Here is a 24,288-nt window from a genome sequence, read left to right on the forward strand (position 1 = left end):
AGCCTGAATCAAACCCTAAAAGCTTTGTACATCCTAATCCTAAAGACTCATAAAATTACATTTTTCTGCTATTTATAAGTCAAAACGAACCATTTTTGTGATAAAAATAAAAAAGCTGAACACTGTGCCAGTTTTTGGCAACTTTATACAGTTCTGTGCTGCTTATAGGTTGGACCCCTTCCTCCTAAAAATCTATCACCAGCTCATTCATCTTTGCCACATTCAATTGCAGGAGTGGTGTGGGGAGAACCACCTGCAATTGAATGTGGCAAAGACGAAGGAGCTGGTGATAGATTTCAGGACGAAAAGGGTCCAACCTACTCCTGTCTACATCCATGGGAGTAGCATGGAGACAGTGGACTCATACAAGTGCCTGGGAGTGTGCATGGATGATAGACTGGAATGGACTAAGAACACCGAGGCCACCAACATGAAGGGTTAGAGCTGACTTTACTTCTTGAGGAGGCTCAGGTCCTTCAATGTGTGTAGTAAAATGCTACACATGTTCTATCAGTCGGTGGTGGCGAGCGCCATTTTCTACTCGGTGGTGTGCTGGGGCCCTGGGATTAGAGCAGGGGATGCTAACAGACTGAACAAGCTCATCAGGAGAGCAAGCTCTGTCATTGGGTCTGACCTGGACCCCCTGGAGGTAGTGGCTGAGAGGAGAATGGTGTCCAAATTAATGGCCATCATGGACAACGTCTCCCATCCCCTCTATGACATGCTTGTGAGAATGAAGAGCACGTTTAGCAACAGGCTGATCCAACCACGGTAAGACAGGGAGCGCTACAGGAGGTCATTCTTGCCTTCTGCCATAAGACTGTACAACATGTGCACTGTGTGTCTGGACAGGGGCAACATTGACATTAACCTGTTTTTTGACTAAACAGTAAACTCTCTGGCTTTTTGTGCAATATATGCCAGGGACTTGTGCAATACATTTATATTTATATTGTGCAATACAACTTTTTGTGTACTGTTCTGGTTTGTTCTTTGTATATTCTGGACTGTGAGTTACTCTTAGTGCACTTCTCACTAACTGTACTGTATTGTGTATTATTGTATCATTTCGTTACACTGTGCTGTGTTGACTGTGTTAAGCTACTGTTGCACTGCAATTTCCCTCACGGGATCAATAAAGTATCTATCTTATACTGTACATATACTTAAATCACAATTCACTGCAAAATTAAACACTGAATGAAATTAACTGTTTAAGTTTATTTTTAGATTACTTTTTTTTAAAAAACAGTTTTCTTTAGTTGTAATTCAATATATCATGCTTACTTTAAAATATTGAGATTAAAGAACAGGCTATAAAATGTTTGATTAAAATAATTAAACCACTGGAGCTGCTGTGTGCTTTTTTCCCCTCATTCTGTTAATGAAAGTGAAGTCTTTCCACAAACCTTAGTTTTTTTTATGTTCTTCTGTTTCCTAGCAACTAACACCTGTTTCCACTAACTGTTAGATGCAGTGTCTTGAGCCATTAACTTTATATTTTAATGGTTTAAAAATCACAGTTGAACAAGTACAGTGCTGAATTTAAAATACTGGATCTGAGTTATGGGAACTAATATGCAGCTTTTCTGTTGCATCGCCCATTTAAATGATACCTTTATAATGGACCCTCTGCAGGTCACATGTCTAAATGATCCAATTAAAGGGTCATGCAAAGCTGACATTTAAGTGGGTAAAATTCTGCACCATAATGTTATACATATATACTGTATATATAATGTATATGTATATATATTTACGATATATAAAGGAAGAAATGTATATTTACTGTCAAAATTCTCAAATAAAATAAAGGCAAGAATTCAAAAATAAAACAGATAATATATCATTCTTTATAACATGATATGACATATTAATAGATTTTAGATAAACTGTATGATGGTACAGAATCAAGCTCAAGACATGTTACAATAATCACATAAGTGAGTCTTCAGACCCAGGTCACTCCACTGAGAGAATATATACCCTTAGTCTTCCTATTAGGCAGATGGAGAAAAAATATGTCCCCTGTTTCATAAACTGCAATGTTTAGACTTCCTTCACTGTTTCTATAAAAACTGCTAATCCCTCCTTGCATTTTTTGGAGGTTGGCTGGTGTCCATACCCATTTCACAGCAACAAAACTACACCTACTGGAAGCAGGCAAATATACCCTAGCTGGTAGTAATTGTCCTAAGCGGTTAAGACATGCTCCTTATTCATTAAAATAGGGACATCTGTTATCTGGCTTGAAAGAACAAATCTGCAGTGCACTGAAATGTCTTTCAACTACACAACTTAAACTAAAAAGTACATTGCTGCTATCAAGAAAAAAATATTTATCTTCTGTTATTTTGCAATAACAAAATAATTATCTTACGAGATAATACATTATCCCATCCTTTAAGTGATTATTACGTGATAGTACAATTGTAATGCAATATACATTATCATTAGTTGACTTCCATTTTTAGGCACTGGAAGCAATTTCACAGTACCCTTCCTTATGTACGGATAAGTATGAGTGTCCTCATGGTTATAATGATTGTGCTCACATTACTGTTGGTTCAAATTATAAGATTTCATCATGAACAAATCCCAAGTAAGTGCACATTCTGCAGTGTTGGACACTGTCACAAACACTAAACCCACAGTTCCAGCTGAGCTCTCGGTTGCTGACAGTGGAATACTGTTGTTCATAGACTCAAATGATCATTGGTATCTTGCAATAATCAGCTGATGTTCTATCTTGTAATAAAAAGACAAATTTCTTGTGATAATAAGATACCACATGATTTTTTTTGTCATTATAGGCAACAATGTGCTTCTGTGACTACATACTAAAGCAATGAAGTTTATGAAAATTATAACATGAAAAAAGTGTCACGAACAGTTCTTTCTGGACCCTATGCGGACGACACAATCCGGGGATGAGTGAGAAAACACGGGGGGAAAAGTCATGCGGAGACGGGAATGAAGACAGGGGCCGTGTCCTTGGTGTGCTGGTGTTCGGGGAAGGTGTGGCCGAGGCAAACAATGCAAAGAATAAGTCCAAAGGCGAATCCAAAAACGAGCAAAAAGTCCATGGCCAGGTGATCCATCCAAAACAAGGGATTAAAAACAGGAACCGGGTCAGAACCGGCAGGGGCAACAGGAACGGGCATAGAAACTTAAAAACATAACGGAGCCAGGTGCATCCAGGTACCGGGCTCACACGATATGGAAACCAGATGCAGAGCCTCGAGTGAAGTGAGCATCTGGCTTTTAAGGGTGAACTGAAGGAACAAGGAACAGGTGCGGGGAATGAGGGAAACGAAGAAGGGCTGGAGCGCCCTTAAGAGGAGGGGTTTGCAATCGTGACAGCAAGCCTTTTGGTAGAACATTTACAATATACTTTTGTCAGTTTTTTATTACTTTACTTTGGTACAAATAGTGGGTATAGTACCCCTTTTGTGTTCACTTATCTAAAAAAGTTATTTTACTGTTGGAAAATTAATTAATTAACGTTTTAGAATTTTAATTTCTCTTGGCTAATGTGGGTTACTGTGTGTAAATAAAAATGGAACAAGCCTAATTTAATTTGTTTTAATTTTCAGAGTGCCATACAACAGAAGGTACAAATTTTGAAAGGGGGTGGTGACTTTCTATACCCACTGGTATTTACCTAGTGGGTCTATCTGCCTTCTAAGACAAATAATAATAAACACCTGCTTCATGAAGTGAATTGTGAGGAGGTATTCCTGCTGTGAGTCAAGCATAAGTATTACTGTATATATTTATACACTAAAAATTGTTTAAAGCACATCTAGTCAAAAATACTTTATGCTAATCTATATGCTAAACACTGTCTTATATTTACATGTTTTACCATTATTTTATGGTAAGCAAGGACTTCAAATTGAAGTTGATAAAACTGCTATGAACCAGAGAGCAAAACAAATCACAGAGAGGAAGCAACCACCTTCACCAGTGACAATGAAGTTTAGGCCCCAATGTTTGATATTTGTATGACAACTGTATTTGGGTCTCAGTGGTAAGGAAACCGTGAATGGGTTTGCACTGTGATGGTTATGATGCTTGCCCAAAGAACTCTTTATAACAAGCAGACAAAACCTCAGCGAGGTGAGACAAATCTCTGCAAACGTATTCTTCTGACAAGCGTAAGAAGATGGGAAAAGTACTAGAATCGCAGGCATTCTTGCCTTTATTTACTGGTATACCGTTGGAAGCAGAATTTGCATACACACTTTCAAGTAATGTCCTAGTTACAATCCTCTTTGAAGTTAAATAAGGGGTGATGGAATATTTTCATTTGGAAATGCAACAATTCTTTAGTTTAAAATGGCTGTGGGAAACTGTCTATCTTTGTCTTTTTAAGCAGAGACTGTACATGTACTGTAGTTCTTACTAAATTGGGGTAAGTAACCAACAACACAGTACATAAAGACAGGCTAAACTAAGTGTCAATAATGGTTCTTTCAGGAGGCAAAGTACAGCTGTTTGCTTGGTCCCAGTGAGACTTGAAACTCAAAAACACATCAGTTCCACTTAGCCATGTTACTAATTACATGGTGCTTGTTAAATACCAAGTCACAGAATATGTAGACAAGTAACTGATTATTTAATTATTGGGGTAGTTTACTACTGTTGCCATGGCTCCGTAATTCACATACTTTTTATAGTGCCTCTGGCATTAACAAGATTATAAGGATCACACAAAGGAGCAGCAACAGGATAGTTTTTCCTGTTACTAAAGTATGCTATACTTAACAGAGCAGAGTGCTTCTCTTTTCAAGTACTTGGGACAAAATCTACAAGTCAAACTTTAAAAAGTCACATATAAAATAGTCCTCAGAGTGAGACACATTTTTAAAGAACATTTTTAAAAATGCACAGTGAGGACATAAAATCCTATCATTTTTATCTCTGCAGTCAGTAGCGGCATTTGTAATTAAATTTAATGATCTTTGAGTGTAAGGCTCGAGGAAGACGTTTCCGGGGTAGCTGATACTTCATTGCCAAAAAGTTACAATCAAATGGCAAGGCAGAATCTCACCTCTTTACCCTGTCACCCTTAGGGATATATCTAATACACTGGTTCTACCTTTGCACACAGATAAGTAACCTGGACACTGCCACATCCCACTCCTACCACCACTTGTCACCACCCATCCTAGTGAAACCGAGCATAACAGGCTATAACCCGAAAGAAACATAAACATCGGGGGCCAAACGGCAATCATTACAAAGATAGGTCACCAGGAGTTATCCTCACAGGTAAGTTGTACTTTCAATACCAAATGGGCATAATAGAGATGGTAGTTCAGGGGGTAGCTGCGTCAGCATGTGTAGGCTGCAAAGGAACAAGTAATAGGTTTATTCCATGCTGAAAAAAAGAAGAAAGAGAACACAACGTTTTGGCCGTGGAGCCTTCTTCAGGTGTGAGGGAGACAAGGCAGTAGGCAAAGGTAAAGTAGCGGGAGAACAAAGGCTGGGAGGGAGGAGGAGTGAGAGGCGGGAGCAGGGGACAGAAAGAGAGGCCAATCAGATCACTCTAATCTCTCCGTCTGTGTTCTCAAAGACGGTTTTCCGAACTCATACATCAGAAAGACTACCGAAACCAAAATTATTCTGCAGCAAGGATCACACATTCTCCCTTCTCTTAACGACAGACTACTGTTCTTTTAAATTTTCTCCATTCATTGGAAGTTTCATTTCACACCTCTCTTCACCCATTCTGACTTCAAAATATCCATCGTGCTGTTATTCTGTCACATTTACTCACCCATTTGGAATCACCAATTTGTAACTGAGCTTGACTCTGTGCTGGCATTCACACACTAGCCCCAGAAGTTTAACTGAGACATCTGCATCATTTCACTATTCACTGTACTTCTTTCCCATTTCCTAGAATGCAAGAGGGCTTTGGTGTCAGGACAAGGACAGAACTCAACCACACATGCTTCAAAGGTGCCCCGACTATGTGTGGTGGTGTGAGCTTTGGTACAGCAGCTTGGTACACCTCCCATATCCAGTGGGAGAGAAGGAAATGGTTGCCATGATTAGTCATTAAGGAAAAAGCAGGGCACCAACTCCAAAGCATCTTCCTATTATTGGCTTTCAGAATCATATGACATTTAAAACTAAACCGATGTGGAGGCTACAAGTGCTTAAAATTAGATGAAATGACCAATCACAGAGCATGACAGTGCATAGGTCAAAGTGCTTGAAGAAGTGATCCAAAACTGTGCAAGTTAACACTATCTACTGCCAAGGAAAACGTAAAGGTTAATTTTGTTCTGAAAAGCAGAACGAAAAAACATTTCAGCTGCTGAGCCCTTCAAGCGCCAGATTCAGGACTGTACATCACAGGTAGACTAACAAGGTACAGCGGGGATTTTGGCAGCACTTTCATTATGATTGGTTATGAAAGTTGGTGGGTGGGAGAAGTACATTTAACAGACATGTATGACAGAATTCTGGGGTTATTTCTTCTTTTGTAATTGTTAAAATAAAGTGTTCAATTCAACCTACGCGTCTCGGAGTCTATAAGGTAGCTCAGCCACAGGCCACCCAACCCAACATCACACAGACAAACTCCCTAAATGCCTGACACCACAAAACTAATTTGGTAAAGACAAGTTGCATATTAAGTTAAGTCACCTTAACAGACACAAGAATACACATCCTGAGGGGCATTCATCATTGCGGGTGTTTTCAACGGTGCAAACTTGAAGAAAACAATTCTCAAGGACCCCAGTCATCCCAGTCACAAACTGTTTTCTCTCCTACCCTCTGGTAAACGGTACCGAAGCATTCAGTCAAAGTCCAACAGATTACGGAACAGCTTCTACCTCCAGGCAATAAGACTGCTAAACAGCCAACCTGCAGCTCCTTTAGCAAATCATCTGTAATGGCTATAGGGACATACAGTTTTCATTGTATTCAGCATACTGCACTACTTGGGCATAATATATTGCATACACCATGGACACATAGCAGTTCTATTCATATTGAGTTTTATTCAATTTCTATTACATTATTATCTATTATCATGTAAAGTAACCTTATTTTCGTAACTTTAACTTAGTGATTTTTGTGATTCTTGTGACTTTGGTGAATTTTGTGAGCTCGCAGAAAAGACATTTCATTGCCAGCAACTACTGCTGCACGCTGTATTTTTGTGCATTTGATAAATAAACTTTGATCTGATTTGATTTGATATTAAATAAATTCAAGGTGGGGAAAGGTTCTGGCTTGTGCTGTTTTTCTCTGCAGTAGGGGACACATAAGCCTTTAGCTATTAGCACCAATCATAAAGGCGTATCCTCTTTTTGCTTTACCTGGATGAGGAGGTCGGTTCTGTGATCTGCCTCTGTATCCTGGCATGTTTGATGAGGTGTTCTTTCAGAGCTGTCTGGACTTCAGCTGGAATGTCTGGGGAGGTCTGACTAATCTTCATGGCTGCCTCCAGAAGCTTCACCGAGCTCTTCCCATTTTCTTTTATCTCCTTTTTTTCTTCAGTTTCCACCACCTCTGGAGGGGCACTGGGGATATTCTGAGGGACGTTATTGGCATGAGACGTGAGAGCTTTGTTCCTCCAGCATGGCCAACACAGCTTCCAAAAGACAAAGAGAGAGACTACCAACAGGGCAAGCCCACAGAAACTGACGACTACAGCAAGGAGACTGACTGAGATGTCTACAAACAACCAGAGAGCAGAAGTAAGCAACCAGCATGACAGACAAACACGAAAGAGAGAGAGAAGGAGAGAGGAAAAGCAGCTGTGAGAAAGAAGAGATTTCAGATATCGAAAGCAAGCAATATCAAAATCTAAGGCAGTTTAATAAAGATCATTTAATTTTGCTTCATTACAGTGGTGTCAGTGGTAAGGCAGTAATTAAGGTTTTGTCTTTTCATGGACTTTGCCTTTAATGAGAGCTTTGAGAAATTATCCCAGTGTACATAAAACCATTAACTTCTATTGTAAAAATGCTCTTGAATAAAAAAAGAATGAGGAAATTATGCAAATTAGTACAATTCTGACATCTTCTGTACCAAAATCAGTTTAGGCTTATAGAATGTAAGAGGCTGAATACTTTATTGTTGAAGTATTCTTTTGCAGTTCAGTATTTTTATTTATTGTACTAGAACTTTAAGAACCTTAGTTTATTTTTTGTTTACGATTTACAGTATGAGTTCTCTGCAATTCTGATTGAAATAGATAATACCAAAACAAAATCTGGAGTCTAGCCTTATTGTTAAATGTTTTACAGTACAATAATACAATGAAAATAATGTGATCATACAATATACCAAGTTATGAATATGAAATTGTAAAAAATTAAGTGTACAGAAATTTAGTAAAAACTAGGCAGATACGAATTTCAGTGCAGTGAAGATCAAAGTCACCTTCTTTAAATAACATTACCAAAAAGTGTTAAAAAATCTTACGTTTTTTGTGAAGTATGGACAAGCATTTGCAAAATTGTGCAGATAGTCTTAGCAACAACTGTCATTTTATAAAAAAACAGCAGTGCACAGCAGGCTCAGCACTGCCAGGCTGGGCTGGGATTAGTTAGCTAGGGCTCGTGTAGCTCCCAGCAAATTCCTGTAGGTTCATGATGACATCACTGAGGGACACGCATCTCCTCCAATAGGCATTCACCCTCCTGTATGTCGCCATGGAGCCGACAGCATATGAAATGAATGGCTCAATGGCCAGGCAGATCAGATGAGTCCGACTGCACTTCCTCATTCCTCCCACATGGGTACAGGGTGAGCCAGGAAGTAAAGTTACATTTAACAATTCTACTCAGGGTATGTACTATACTTAATAAAAAGCCGTAAAAAATATAGGAAATGTAGGAAAGAAATCTCACTAAATATCCAATTATCAGACATTTAAGTGGAGAAACCAGATGAAGTTAGAATAATCTAATTAGAAAGCACAGGAGTCTAGACTACAGCAGAATACGAATTCATAACCTCCCCCTCCCTTTTGTTAGCAATCACAGGTGCACATTCTTCAGGCTTTCAGTCACACAAAGTAATGCAGTCAGTGAAATTCAATTAAATATTTGTGCCAGGAGGGATTGAAATATCAAGTGGAATGAAATAAGCATGGAATGAAATTGTGGAAATAAATAAAATAGAACCTACAAATATTTTTTTTCTAAGCTCTCTAGAGTAAAGGCTCTGATTTTTAAATGGTGGTAAAAAAAATACTGAGTAAAACCATTTCTGCATCTAAATAATCTCTTGATTATACATTCTCGCATTGAATCTGTAAATGTATACTGATTCCAGAAATATTGGATTAAAATTAGAGCTTTAATATGATAACTCATGGGGCAGAAGAGTGACAAAGTAGTTAGCAATGCCGTCTTGCTGCACTGGGGCCCTGGGTTCAATTCCTAGAGTGCTCTCTGCACGGAGTGTGCATGTTCTCCTCGCGTTTCATCTGGGCGCTCCGCTTTCCTCCCACAGTCCAAACACATACTGGTATTTGAATTGGCTTCAGGGAAAACTGGCCCTGGTGTGTGTGTGAGTGCCCCCCACAGACTGACTGGCATCCTATCCAGTGTGAATCCTGCCCAGCACCCGTTGCTTGCTGGGATAGACTCTGACTCCTCCGTGACCAGGTATTGGATAAAGCACATGGAAAATGGACGGATGGATGACTACTTATTAGCCGTTACTAGCTAGCAGGGGGGTTAGTGCTACTGAACACCTGATTAAAAGAAGCATTTCAGGCAACACTAAGCACCTGACCCACCCAAGTACCAAATCCATCACTGTGAGGGAAAAAGGACACTCCTGCGACTCCTGGACAGAGGAGTAATGGGGCAAATCAGCTAATGGAAACCCTGTCAAACACTTCTATAGATTGTTTATGCACATTTACACAGCATTTTCTGGCCATTTGCAATTGCACAAAATATCTTTCACAAAGCCAGTTTCCTGCCAAAATGAAGTGCAGTTTTGGTGTAGAGCCTGCCATGACACGGGTTCATTCCTGACCTGGTCCGAGTGCATTTTAAGTAACAGACACCTGTTGACATTTCAGAAATAACTGAAAGGCAGAGATAACCGAATTAGAAATAGACAACGTACCGTGTGTAAAAACATCCTGTATAGTTTTATTGCATATGTCACTTCTAAACACCCATTCATGATTATAACAGAGGTGACCAGAGCTGTACTCAGACCATAAAACGTCCTGCAAACCTGCTTGGATTCAGAGCACCACCGGGAAAACACCTTGCGTGTGTCTTCTTGGGCACTCTCCAGAATTCCAGCTCAATTTAAAACTCATTTCAAACCTTCAGTGAACTGTACTATGACTTCCTGCTTCCTTTACATTGGCATGCACACAGTTTCTGACTCCATGTGTACAGAATGATCTTATACCAGCATGTAAGTCAAATTATCCTTAGAAGTGAATAAACAGCAGGTCAGTCTGAAAGACAGGCAAAAGGTACCAGGCCTTTACAAAGGAATGGAAAATGGCTACAGGAAAGCCCAATGCTTCATTGCAAGAATGAGACACTGGGAGAGCATTCTACTGTTTCTTAGAGTAAGGGAGAAATTTGTGCAAATATATAGGGGGAACACACCATGCAGTCTGTGTGGGTCCTAATGACCCAGTACAGTGATGGGGACACTATACTATAACAAAAGACACTGACCTTCGGATGAGACATAAAACCAATGTCTCTTAAAAAACAGTAGGGGTGTCACCCCAGTGTCCTGGCCAAATTTCCCCCTAGCCTTTACCAATCATGGCCTCCTAATAATCCCCATCTCTGAACTGGCTTCATCACTCTGTTCTCCTCCCCACTGAGAGCTGGTGTGTGGTGAGTGTACTGGCCCACTCTGGCTGCCATCGTATCATCCAGGTGGGGCTGCACACTGGTGGTGGTGGAGGGGATCCCCATTACCTGTAAAGAGCTTTGAGTGCAGTGTCCAGAAAAGCGCTATACTGTATATATATATAGGATGCCAAGTGAAAAGTATATAGTGAGGGTAGAGCTAGTAAATCCACCTAATGCACATACTGTATGCATCTAAATTATACTTCAAAATGTCATACATAGTTATTTGTATTCAAATGTAGAATGCCATGTACGGTATTACTCATTACAAACTGATGGTGGGTTTGCTGTGTGTTATTTCTTTTGTACATGTACAGAATATTCAATACTACAGAATGTGAAAGTTCAAATCAGCCAAACATTTATCTCAACAAATATACCAAAGCTCCTAAGTCTGGAAATTAAAACAAATCTGCATACATTTACTATAATACATAATTTGAGACAATTTCTGAATTTATGTCTACAAAATGTATCACTGCAAAAGCAACCATTCACTGTCAATAACAGATTCTATTTCTTTTGGTTTGATATTCAAACGGTTCTTAAGAAAACTGCATTCCTGCTAAGTGCCATTTTTTTTCTCAAACCATAATCAGGAAGCAATTCTTTCGAGTGGAAATAAGAGGCGTTTTCTTGACGAAAAAAATTCTTGTTAGGAATAACCCATAAAGCTATTCTGGCTGACCATATGAAATGTTCTTACAGGCATAATATGAGGTTCCTTTGTGAATGTGACATGTACACTCCTCAGTAAAATTAACGTACAAAGTCACATCTTTTCAGCCGAACAAGCTGTCCTTATTATCTCTTCTACATGTGAGCATGCATGCATTTTTCTTCCTATGGATTGGTGCATTACAGTGGCCACAATATTTTAAAATTACAATAGTTCAGCTGAAAGAACTGGCAGAGCTAGCTCTGTTCTTGTATACCTGTCGGCCTTCAAATTCTTGTAAAAGAAGGTGGGGAAGCAGCATGAGGTGAAAACTGCCTAAGAAGTTTTCCAAAAAAAATATTCATTGAGCTAGGAAATCTTGAAGATTAATACAATTTATTTATACAGCATGAAAACCATTTAACTGAAATACAGGGTGCAACCCAAAACAGTTATTTTCTTTAGCTGTATGTATTTTACACAATGCAATGAGGTTCCATTTTACATATTCATGGCTTGAATTTCACTTGTGTCTGCGGATGATTTTTCTTTGGAGACAAGGACAGGGAGGAGATTAAAGATATTTCTGTACATAAAACTTTTAACTAATGCTGTTTTATCAATGCTAATTTGTTACTTAAAAAAGAATAACAGAACCTACTTTGAATCATCCCTGTCCAGATATACAGTATCTGACAGTCTTATCTGGATTATTAAAATTAATATTCCTGAAAGATGCATCTTTCTCCCTTGATGACTCTCTTCAACTATTACTGTCCAGATCTGCACTACAAAAATGACAAAACTATAAATGATTAAATACAGTTGTTATGACACATAAGGTAGTATAACTACAGAGCACCTCAGGACAAATGATCTAAATCTTTGAAGACTCACCTTTTAGAAAGACCCTCAAGATTTGCATGCTTTTCCACTAATTTACAATTTTTATAAACACCACACAATTTCTTTTTAAAAAAATTCTTGAATTTAATTTGAAAGTTCTAAGTTTAGAAAGGGATAAACATTGTCATTATTACACTTTCCCTGCCTGTTGCAGGTGAGAAAGTACAAGCAGACAGTAGTTTAATGGGTATATGATTTAAAAGATGTTAAGTTGTAACTTGCTTTCACAGTTTTATTTTTCCTACTCTGGCTTTTGGTGGTGTGATTTTAAATGTCTTTAATTTGGATTTGAATTGCAGTAACTTTGGTTAACAGTTCCATTGTACTGTATGCCTGTGTAAAAAGACAGCACAAATCACAACATATATCCATTTTCTAAAACACCTTTTCCAGCACAGCATCACAAGGAAGTCGAAGCCTAACCTGGCAAGCAATGGGTACACTCTGGATGGGATGCCAGGCTATCACAGGAGACACACGGACAGACACACGCAATCACACCAGTGCCAATTTTCCCAGAAGCCAATTAACCTACTAACAGGTCTTTGGACTGTGGGAGGAAACCGGTGCACCTGGAGGAAACCCACGCAACCACCACACAGACATCACTGTCACGATCGTTACTCCTCCTCTTAAGGGCGCTCCAGCCCTTCCTCGTTCTGTCCCATTCCCCACACCTGTTCCTTATTCCAGCCCCTCTTTAGTTCCACCTTAAAGCCAGACGCAGGCGATTGCTCAGGTCTTCTCATTGATTTCCGTGTCGTGAGAGCCCGGGGTCCTGCCGCGTCTGGCTCCGTTATGGTTTTAGTTTCCTGTTCCTGATTCCCTGCCCCGCCGGTCCCGACCCGGTTCTGGTTTTAACTACGGATGGATCCCCTGGTTTTGGACTATACTGCCTGTCTTGGATTCCCCCTCTGGATTTACCCTTGGATTGTTCGCCTGGATTCACTCCCCCTGGACACTGGCACTGCATGGACACGCCCCCCTGTCTCCTGACCGACTCCTGCATGTTATTTTTCCCTATTGTTTCTTCACCTTTCGGATCGTGTCGTCCGCATAGGGCCCGGAAAGAACTGTCCCTGACAATCACCCCAGGAATTAAACCTACAGTAGGGCCCCAGTGCTGTGAGGCATCAATGCAAACCACTGTTTCACTATGCCGCCCTTCTTCCAACATGCTCACCTAAATAAAGAACTTAGGAATCCAATCAATGTGAATGAATGACATGGCCGAGGTGCTAATATTTCAGTTCTGCAGAAATCAGAACTTTGTAGAAATCTTTGTAGAAGTCTATCAGGTTGGTCCAATCTCGGTTGCATAGTCAAGATGGAATTCAGATTTTAGGCTATTTTTATAAATAAACTCTTACCAACAGATGACAGCCAAAATGAGAATGACCACAATTGTGTTAATTACAGGAACAGTAAAGTGTTTTTTCCATTTCTGACTTGTTCAGGAGAGACAAATCATTCTTGTTTTGGTTAAGACGTTTAACACTCTAAACATAATAATAAAGACAAAAAGAGGAAAAAGTCTACTTAAAATGCATATTGCAAACAAAATGACACAATCTAGCCCATCCGAAAAGACACACCTACAGTGACATTTAAGCCCTAAAGGTAACCAAGTAATAGAAGATGGACTTGATCTATGCATGAATCACTATATATTAAGATCAAGAAGTCTTAATTTTGTGCTGCAGCCAGACTGAATATTGATGCAGCAGCAATGTCTTCCATGTGCTGTAAATGACTATACTTTTCAAACACCTAGGTGGAGTAAAATGTCTTTCATGTACTGTACCTGTAGAAGTGAAATTATCAGTTTATATGCTTTACATTTAAACAGCTTTGTAAAATTTCATCTCATCCTAAATCCATTATTACAGTACACATAACTGAAATGTAGAAATGAAATGTCTGAATTTCCTGGGTTCCACAGTTCCATTCTCCCTGCCATGGCGCCTGGGTGCTGTAATGGGAGATTGGCACCGACAGGGAGAAGGTGGGACTCCTGCAGTGCCGGAGCTGCTCTGGTTGTCATGAAGCCCCGCCAGGATTCCTGTATCCTCCCTGCTCTGTAAACAGGGCTCTGGAAAGCAAGTCCTCAGTGGAAGAGCAGGTGGACGGAACATAAACCACCCGAAGAAGCCAGCTGAAAAATGAGACTGTCAGCCATCTTGATCTGCAAGCCGTTGGATCAAGGTTGCATTCTTTCAATATACAGTAGGTGCAGAAGCTCCCGTTACAAATGAAAGAGGGCCATCTGGCCCATCTAGCTCGTATGGGAATCTCATCAAGCCATTTCTTGAAAGAAACCAGGATACCACTGGATACAGTAGCTTGTTCCACTGTACTTCTAACACAGAGCGCTGTAGGGCTTCGTGTTCTCAGGTCTTAATGCACTTCCACAGTTTTCACTTGTGTCTTCTGGTTCATGTTTTGCTGCTTTGATGAAATCTACTAGGTTACTTTTCACTGCCTTTTGAGGACTCTGAATACTTTTATCCTAATTTCAAGATTTTCATACATTTTTCATTTTTAATAGAAATAAAGGTGCTCCCGCCCCCCCACAGACAGCACAAACGACAACACCCACCTCATTCGTAAGTGCTGCATTTGTGCCGGTGAAAGTAGCATTTGTACAACTTTCATTCCAGAGATATAGCACCTTGTTTATTCGGGGGGTGACCTTGCCCAGCCCCCCTACAACAGACCAGTCTCATTCATTAGTTCTGCATTTGTGCCGGTTTGTGCCATTGAAAGTAACTTCCCTGCTGCTTTCGTTCCTGAGATATAGCACCTTGAACTCGGCAGATGGGGTCACTGGAGGTCAATGTCACCATGCATGGTCACGTAAACATCCAAAAAACCAAGGCGCTATATCTCGGGAACAAAAGCAGTTGGGAAGTTACTTTCAATGGCACAAACAGGCACAAACGCAGCACTAAGCAATGAGACCGGTCCGGTCCCCCTATGATGTTGTAGGGGGGCTGAGTGATGTCACGACCCCAAAAAAACAAGGCGCTATATCTTGGAAATGAAAGCAGCACAAATGCTACTTTCAATGGCACAAACGTAGCACTAACGAATGAGGTGGGTTTCATCATTTGTGCTGTCTGTAGGGGGGCCAACTTCCACACTGGTTACTATTCATCTCCTACATGTAACCAATATTTTTCTCAATGATTTCCTGATTTAAAAGGAGAAGCCTAAGGTTAGAGAAAACGTTTATAGTGCAAATAGATTACTGAGCATTAACAGTATAATAGAACAAATGTACAGTATTAGGTGTCTTTTACAAAACAGGCACTGGGTTCCACTGGTATTTTAGAGGTTAATAATTCAAATGCCAGATTGCGCAAACCCAGTTTTGCTCTAGAAATTTCATTTCCTTTGTCTTCAGAGCAACATAATTACATTAATCACTCAACAGAGAGAAAAGGCTCACAGAAAATATTTCAGCTGCTTGTGTTCAATCCTAAAATGCTCAGAAACATTATATTTGTAAAAAATAATGTTCATAATCTAGATATTTGCAAAAAGTACTTTTACAGTATATAATAGATTTCTTTGCTGCTGAGAGTGGCATTGTGCTTTATGATAATTCTTCATTCATGGATTCTTATGATTTTTCTTGAGGAATTCTCAGTTAAAAGTAGAACATAACTAGTGCGCTAGAAAATGACCACTTCATTATAGCTGTCCCTCTTTTATTCCCGGCACAGTCCTGTTGTGTCGGCCTGCAGTAACAAAGGAATCAATGTCACAGCTCACACCTGTTCTTATGTGGCACACTTCCATCACAGGGAGTATGAATCACCTTGCTGTCATAAGTCTCGTCCTTATGTTCAGCGTCTGTCTCCGAGTCTCCTTCTGCAAAAGGAACCTCAAATATGCCCAATTTTTAACGCCTTGGTCAAAGAAAATATAATGTTCTGGGGAGGTCCTTATTTCACGATATTCCTAAATGCATTCCATTGTTCACCTGCCACTCCCAAAAAATAAACAGAATGCAGAGCTGCACTTGCAAGTAGATTGTTTTTTAAAAACGTTCATTACAGATGCAGCAGCTTTAACACCTTGTAGACTGATCTCATTGATTTCAGAAGCGAAGCAGAGCTGGGCTCGGTCAGTACAGGGCCAGAGCTGCAAGGACAACCAGGATGTCTCTGTGAGTGTCCTACAGCAGGTGGACCAGTAGGTGTCACTTTACAATAGCATAGTCCCACATGAACAGCACTGCTCCTCTGCTAGAAATATTTTGCTTAAAAGCGGTGTAATTTCCATTACTTTTGGAGTAGAATCATAGCAATTATATTGTGATAGAAGCTGAATTCCAATATCAGCTTTATTACAAGAGACTTCACAAAAAAACTATGAGATTGCTGCAGTGAACACCCTCCCCCGCTATATAACTGCATTCATAGGGTCACCATTATAAATACAAATTTGTTCTTATTTGACCTGTCTGGTTAAATAAAGGTTTATTATTACATAGGGTTTGCACAAAGGTAAGTCTAGGTTGTGTAGAAGATGATCTGCCATGAAGTTCCCCAGATTTCTACAGCGCTGCAATATTAGTGAAGATGGGCAACAGATGGGTCTCGCATCACAACCTCAAACACCATGACAACCTGCTGTCTGACTGGAGGCACAGTTTTTCTTTATGTGTTTCTCACTGCAGAAAAAAAAATGCACCACTCTCCATAGCCTTCAGTAATTTTGCTCCATCCCCTGAACCAAAGGCTATTCTGTGGGAGAGTACACCACATAGGCACACCAGGCCCATCATCATTGAATCACTGTAGCTCTCCAGGGGCAGGCTTAGGAGTGCCAGCTGTGAATTTCTTTCAAGCACCACTAATAACTGAACAGCTTTTTCTTGCTTATCCAGTGTTACAGCTCCAACTGATTTATTTGTAGTTTAAACCTCACAACTAAAAAGCTATAAAATTCTCACTCCAAGAGGGGATTTCTTCTTGGCAGTATCATTACGTCCACTTCCATCGGCCCTGAATAGCAAAAGATGATTGTAGGTCTTTCTGATTAGTTTTTCTTTCTCAGACACCTCTACCTGCATCCATTTTCATTGGGCAAGATCAAACGCCCAGACTGCTTGCTGTTTTCTTCCCCAGATGTAGGTGTAATCCAATGTTGCCCCTACCAAAGATTGTGGCTAAAGTCAACTATGACTGAAACCTTCATTTGTGCTCTTCAGCTTTGAAATTGAGTTCCAACAACGAATAAAAACTTGGAAACAACATAATCCTTTAAAATGAAGCTGAAGACTTGGGTTTATGAATTTCTCTTTGCACAACAGATTGTAAATTACACTTTCCTTTGTTGGTTTCATGTTGTAGAGTGCTCTTGGGTGCTACTCAAATATAAACATCATATAAAATTAAAATGTTCTATTATTAATGAAGTTTAATATGTTGAATTTTAAAATGCAGCATCCCTATAAGCAGCCAAAAGAACAACCAATGAAAACAAAATTGAAGTTGTATGAGAAATCATTTACTTCTTGACATACCTTAATCCACTGAACTAGAGATAACTCAATTAACTTTGTGATGAAATGAGAGCTGCTAAACAAGATTTTTTTAAAAAGGGTGCAATATGTTTAATCTTGACAGTTTAGGTTCATTGGGATAAGAAGATATATCTTTAAATTAAATTGCATTTATGACAGGGCTTGTTCAAAGATACAATTTTGTGCTTTGAATTGAAGATCAAACAACTAGTACTGTGGCTCACAGATAGTATTAATCTGGTTAGTGGCAAGACCGGTTTTGGATGCACTAGAGAAGACTCAGCAATGGAATCACGCATGAAGGACAGGAAAGAAAAGGAAAGCACCAGACATTTTAACAAGATTATCATGTTTAAGTAGTATTATGTGAAATCTGTTCCTAAAAAAGCATGCTGTGTACATTCTGAATCTATTTTAAAGATCTTAGGACAAACAAAACCATGAAATAATGGTTGTATGCTTTCTACTGACAAACTGTTAATTTATCACTTGTAGCGGCAGGTCTTAATAATACAGGAATTAATACAGTCCCTCTCTCCTTCATCTCAGTGGTGCCTGATACAGTTCACAATTAAGGTTTTTCCCTAGCTGATAGAGTGTCCTGATAAGGAACAGCTCCCCAATTCCTGAGATTCTCCAGCAACCTTAATAAATGGTCATCTGGCGCCTAAAAGTCTGAGATTCCAAGGGAAAGTGTTATTCAAAGTTGGTTTACAACCCTAAGGTCAGAGGGTATAGTTACACATCACCAGCCAATCAGGAACTGGTAGGGCAGGTTAACCCCACGTGGGTCTCTGATGCCCATGAAACTTTCAACCAATGAACGACCTGCAGTTCCTCCAGGTAAAAACAGGCAACACAGAACGAAGCGCATCGCAGGACGGTTCCGAAGGGCAGAACGGCCCGCAGGGCAGGACAGTTGGGAAGCACAGAACAGTTCCCAAGGGAACACAGTTCCCAAGCGCAGGACATTCTTGCAGCGCGCCTGCAGGACATGCAGCCTCAGAGCACCTCTTAAACATCCCCAGACTCAGCCCGGACCACCACGTAACGGCCAGTGTGTCCAATTGCAGAACTTTCCTTTGTTCTAAGAGTCGAGAGAGGAGGTTGCCAGCGGTAACCAAAGGATCCACCCGAGGTTAGCATCAGCAGCAAGCCTTGTGAACAGGTCGGAACTGTGGACAGCTGAATCAGTATTCAGGACTAGTGCTTCATCAGGAACGAACCGGTCCTCTTCCTGACCTGCTGGACCCACAGTCTTTTCTCCTGTTCACAAACTCTGCTAGTTCCCCCAGCACTAACTAGCGAGTCTTCTATGAGCACGTCGCAAGCCACACCGAGCACTGCTTGGCACCGAGCCAGAGAGCGCTGATTGGACAAGCCTGCCACTGCTTCTTTGTGCCTGTAGGAGATCTGACCCCACAGACGGATGAGTATTCAACATTCTGCATTACCGCTCGATAATTCAATTGTTACCTCAACCTGAGTTGATATCAATTTAATTCCTATGAGTGATGTACTTGTTTTGAGTATCTAGTGTAGAAGTTGTAACCAAGTTCATTTACAAAACGGTCTATATGAATGATATACTGAACGTATGTCCCTCTTGGTATGTGTAACTCTTCGTGATTGAATATATACCTGTTGTATTCTGCTAACCCTCACGATAAGATCGGTTATGTTTATATGCACATTCTATGTATTAATAAATGTATTCTCGTGTATTAGTACCCATGTGTGTGCGGTGTTCGAGTTATCCCGCAAGGCTGGATTCTAATACCATCAAAAGAATCATTTTGTGACTTACTGCTACTATTAAAAATTGTCACAGTAAATGCACAAACCCCTACATTACTGGTGCCTCGTGAGAGGATACTACACACTTATAATTGAAAAAAAAAACTCCTTTCTATAAATCTACACCAAGCTTTAGAAAATATCTTCATGCAATTAAAAACACCATCCCCCACACACATACCGGTACACACAAATGGTATTGTTAATAGAAGTGCCATCACGTAACTCTTTCATTTCTGTGGAATACAGTGCAATAATGACTGGATGTAAAGTTTTCATTGTAAGAATTATCATTCTAAAGTATGCAGCTGTTTTGGGGACTCAAGGCATTTCAAGCCAATTCCTTTCTTAAGAATTACAGTATTTATTGTATGAAACTAACTCAATTCATTTAATGTCTCACACCTTTAACACTTTTGTTCCAATGATTGTAACATGTGAACTGCAGTAAACACTGTTAGTCTTTACTGGAAGAGTGTGAAAGTTAATTGCTTACATTCAACACAATGTCAAATCTAATAAATTAGCTGTTAAAGTTTGGTTTGTTCTGGTGTCTTTTTAAGAAGGAAATCGTGAATTCTAAAGTCCTCTTTTCGCAAACTGAGAAACAACAATTCAGTGAAAGGGTGCACACTTACAGTACATGAAACAAACTTGTCATGTTTCTGGTCAGGTTTCTTTAGTCTTTCTGGGAAGAAAGTTATAGCATTTTTTCCAAATCACAGATGCCACCCTTTATTGCTATGAGAATCGGCGGTACTTCTTGTACCTTGTAAAGATTATCACTTTTAACATGCAGTAAATTATTATATTCCTACTTAATGTACAGTAAACCAGATGGAAAGCAGTGATTATGGGAATAATGAAGTCAGAGGTTTCACATGTGGTTACACTATCCTACAGTACATCAGAGGTACAGGTACTGTATGAAACCTGCGTGTAGTGATGGCAGGTACCATTCCCCCATAACCCGTTTGCCTCAGACACCTTCCTTAAAACACAGGCAGCTCATGACTGGTGTAGTGCAAGCTGAGATGGGCAGGTTGGAACAGAAGTGAAAGGACAGATTCAATCATCATCAAGGACTGTGAGACAGCTGCTTCATGCTGCAATGTCACCTGCCTACAGAGCAGATGTGTCATCTTCTGGCAACAGCTTTTATGATGACACTGCTACTCAAACAGAGCTGGCTCAGGTTCTGTCCTTGGTGTGACTCATTTCATAAGCTCACTGGCTGCCCAACAACTATGTTTCTTGCCAATCCTTTATTAGAAAGCCAAATTGTAAGCGGACAGCAACAGGCAGCAGAATTATATTCACACTGGACCCATGATGTCAGACGTGACCAGCGTCTATACATTATTCACATACAATATTCACTCGGTTATGGAAGGAATAATAACACACATTCAGAATGAATAGCAATGTCCTTTTGGGTGGACACTTCTTACAGTCTCATTGTGCCAGCAGAGCCTCTTTAAAAACCGGACATACAGAATATATGCACTACACGTGAAGCTCATCACATTCTATAGAGGAAAAACACAGGAAGCACGCATATATAGTATGAATGTACACATAATGTGTGTATTTACTGTACACTATGAACCATTGTAAAGCCACATTTTAAAAATAATCTATTTAAACCACAAGAAAACCTCAAGGCTATTGCATTTCTTTTTGCAGTGAGAAGTAAAGATTTGTTTTCGGTTTTTTTTGTAGATCACAGCTATTTTTATTTTAGAGTGATCTCTATTTAAATCCCTTTCCCCCTTCCCCCAATAACAAGTACAGTAAAAGCAATAGTAGCATTATATTTTTATGTTCAGCTTACATATAAATTATTTAATTATTCTATTAATCAATAGCTCAGAGTAGATTTAAAGAGATTAAAAAGTTTTTTCAATACCTACACAATATACATACTGATGAAAATACAATTCTGGGTTTAATAAAAGATACTATTAATTTTTACCATTTAATATTTTTCTGAAACTGAGCAAAAAAGCAAACTGATACTGTACCTCCCAGTATAAATTTCAATGTACGGTATGAAATTAACTTATGTTTTGCGTTCTACTACTTGCAGGATTATGCAAGTTTAATGTATTTTATATATGCACATTAATTTCCTGTGCAAAATAACCATGCACTGTTGGTTCCATGAAGTTATGACCAAGTCGTACAGTATTCGTTTGTTTTCCGTTTCAAGATGAATCTTTCAGTCCTTCAGTATCGTACACATTGATTATAGTTAAATCGTTATTTTAATCATGCACATACGTTTTAAAAAATCCATTAGATATTATGAACTATTATAAAAGTGCTATTTTAATTATTTCATCTGGACAAATATTTTGGTACAGAAAATATGTATGCATTTCATCTTTAGAAATGCCGTTTCAAACTGTGAACCATAAAAATAAGATTTAGGAGCCAAGGTTGAGAGGATAATGATCCAAAGCTTATGGCGAATTCCATGCAATACCATCATGCTGAAGGCATTGTTTCCCTTTCAACTGCCCACTGACACAAGGATGCATTTGTATGAATGAAAACAAAAATTCATTCACATATTTTTTCACTGAGACCAGACATCTTTTGCACTGAAGCTTTTTCCCAGATTAAACCAGTCGTGCGAAGGGCAACATTTTAGTGTACTGTATATAATTTACGAATATCCTTCACTGCCATCGCTACCTTCCGTAACAGCACCAAATGTACAGTATATAGATTGACGATTGACAATGTCTTGTTTTAAAGAGTCATTGAGAATTTCAAAGGATATTTTGACTCTTACGATCTCCAACATTATCGTTTTTATAGAAAATAAAAATGTCTCTGGTAATATTACATGCACAGCGCATTTAAAATCCTGATCGCGAGGTATCAGCGTTACCTTGTAAAACAGCATTCAGTTCGCAACAGAGCACTGTAAAGGAATTACTGTTCTCGGCAAGAGGCAACCTGTTGCAATACAGCTAAAAAGCTACAGGTGGGAAGCTGTCCCTCTAAGGGTTTAAACTGAATCCGAAAGGAAACTGCGCTTCTGACTACATTAACGGAAAAACAGGCAACACCGCAGTTACAGAGTACAATGCTAACGAGATAAAATTCGTACACATTTGAAAAATGTACACCTGGAGTACAGATCAAATTAACGCGCTGTCTCACGGCTAAGCATGGTACTCGACATCAAATCAAAGCATTAACCACTACATACTGTCGTTATCTTTTATCTCGTGCGTTCATACGTGGTGGGTCCCTTTTAACAGGTTTTAGTATTTTGCATAAAACAAAGTTAATACAAACCCTTACAGGGACTTCGCTTCTACTTACTTCTCTATTCAGTCTCGGGACCATACTGGTTGCAAAGGCGAAATAAACGCCCACACAGCCTATTGCTCTATTAGTAGCGCTACATCCCACACATCTGAGTTCAGCGTGCACTGTCATCAGGTAGTACATTGATAAAACACGGGCACAGCACAAGCTAGAAAGTAAGTAAAAGCAAAGAGCGGAGACCAATTTACCTGTGCTGCTTTTACCTGGTATGGTTCTCTCCAGGGGGAAGATATCTGTGCATTTTTCCCGATCTACTTGCCCTCCGAGGCAAAGTTCAGTAACGATCTGCAAAGCCTTTTTACACAGGCTGATACCGTCCTCCGTTTGGGAACCCATCTCCCTCTCCCTTTAAGCCATGGCTTTGTGGAGGATCTGTGAGGAGTGCTTAACAAGGCATCATCTGCACTGCTGAACGCTGCAGCGCTGTCTGGGAAGACGCGTTCAACACAGTCATGCTCTTATTGACCATGGAACCAGACCGACTCCCCGCGTGTTCTGGCGCAGCAGCTGCTTTTGAACAAAGACCATCCACGCTTCCATAGCGCCACTGTCCAATAGGAACACAGCCGAGGCTGAGAGGGAGACAGGTGGTGTAGTTAACAGTGGAATAATGGGTGAATCATCTGTGAGATGTTTTCAAGAATAACGCCTATAATTAACTTCTTTAAATGGGAACTAAAAAAAAAGTCCAGTGTGCTTTTTAAATGCTTTTCCTAATTATGTCCAACAATTGAAACACTACAATGCGTCTTTTAAAGCAAGAGGAAAAAAGAGACATCTGAAGATTAATAACTTCATGATGTTCCTAATTTTACTATTAATACTGTATGTATTCGTTATTTCAAGCAGCTTGAAGCAATTGGTTCAGGTTTTGAGTTGTATCAGTTTGCTCTGCTTACTGGAAGATTTACTATATAATAGACCAATAGCAGATTATATTTGTCCCGGCAAACTGACAGAAGTCAGTATATGAACTGCATTTCAGCACCTAAAGTACAGATCCAGAGACACAACAGGATCTTGCTTTTGCATCTCTTCCAAAGGACCTAGCAAAAGGAGATTAAGTACCTTGTTTAGAATAATAAGAACCATCCTAATAGTCCATCTTCTTAACGATTTTGTCATTCAGGTGTGACCAAAAGTTTCACCCATTTTTGGTCATAAATATT

General features: G+C 39.6%; 1 protein-coding gene across 1 annotated transcript in view; it reads right to left on the bottom strand.

Moving 5' to 3' along the window:
* syt10 (synaptotagmin X) overlaps positions 1–23,455 on the bottom strand; it is a 43,276-nt gene extending 19,821 nt beyond the window's left edge. Inside the window, exons 1-2 of the mRNA XM_088923554.1 lie at positions 23,308–23,455; positions 7,344–7,701 (exon numbers count right to left, since the gene is read on the bottom strand). Coding sequence (XP_088779680.1) covers positions 7,344–7,701; positions 23,308–23,455 — 506 coding nt within the window. The remainder of the gene's footprint in view (positions 1–7,343; positions 7,702–23,307) is intronic.
* Between the last annotated feature and the right edge of the window lie 833 nt (positions 23,456–24,288).

Source organism: Atractosteus spatula, chromosome 8 (assembly GCF_055471065.1).
Source record: "Atractosteus spatula isolate fAtrSpa1 chromosome 8, fAtrSpa1.hap1, whole genome shotgun sequence".
NCBI classification, from domain to species: domain Eukaryota; kingdom Metazoa; phylum Chordata; class Actinopteri; order Semionotiformes; family Lepisosteidae; genus Atractosteus; species Atractosteus spatula.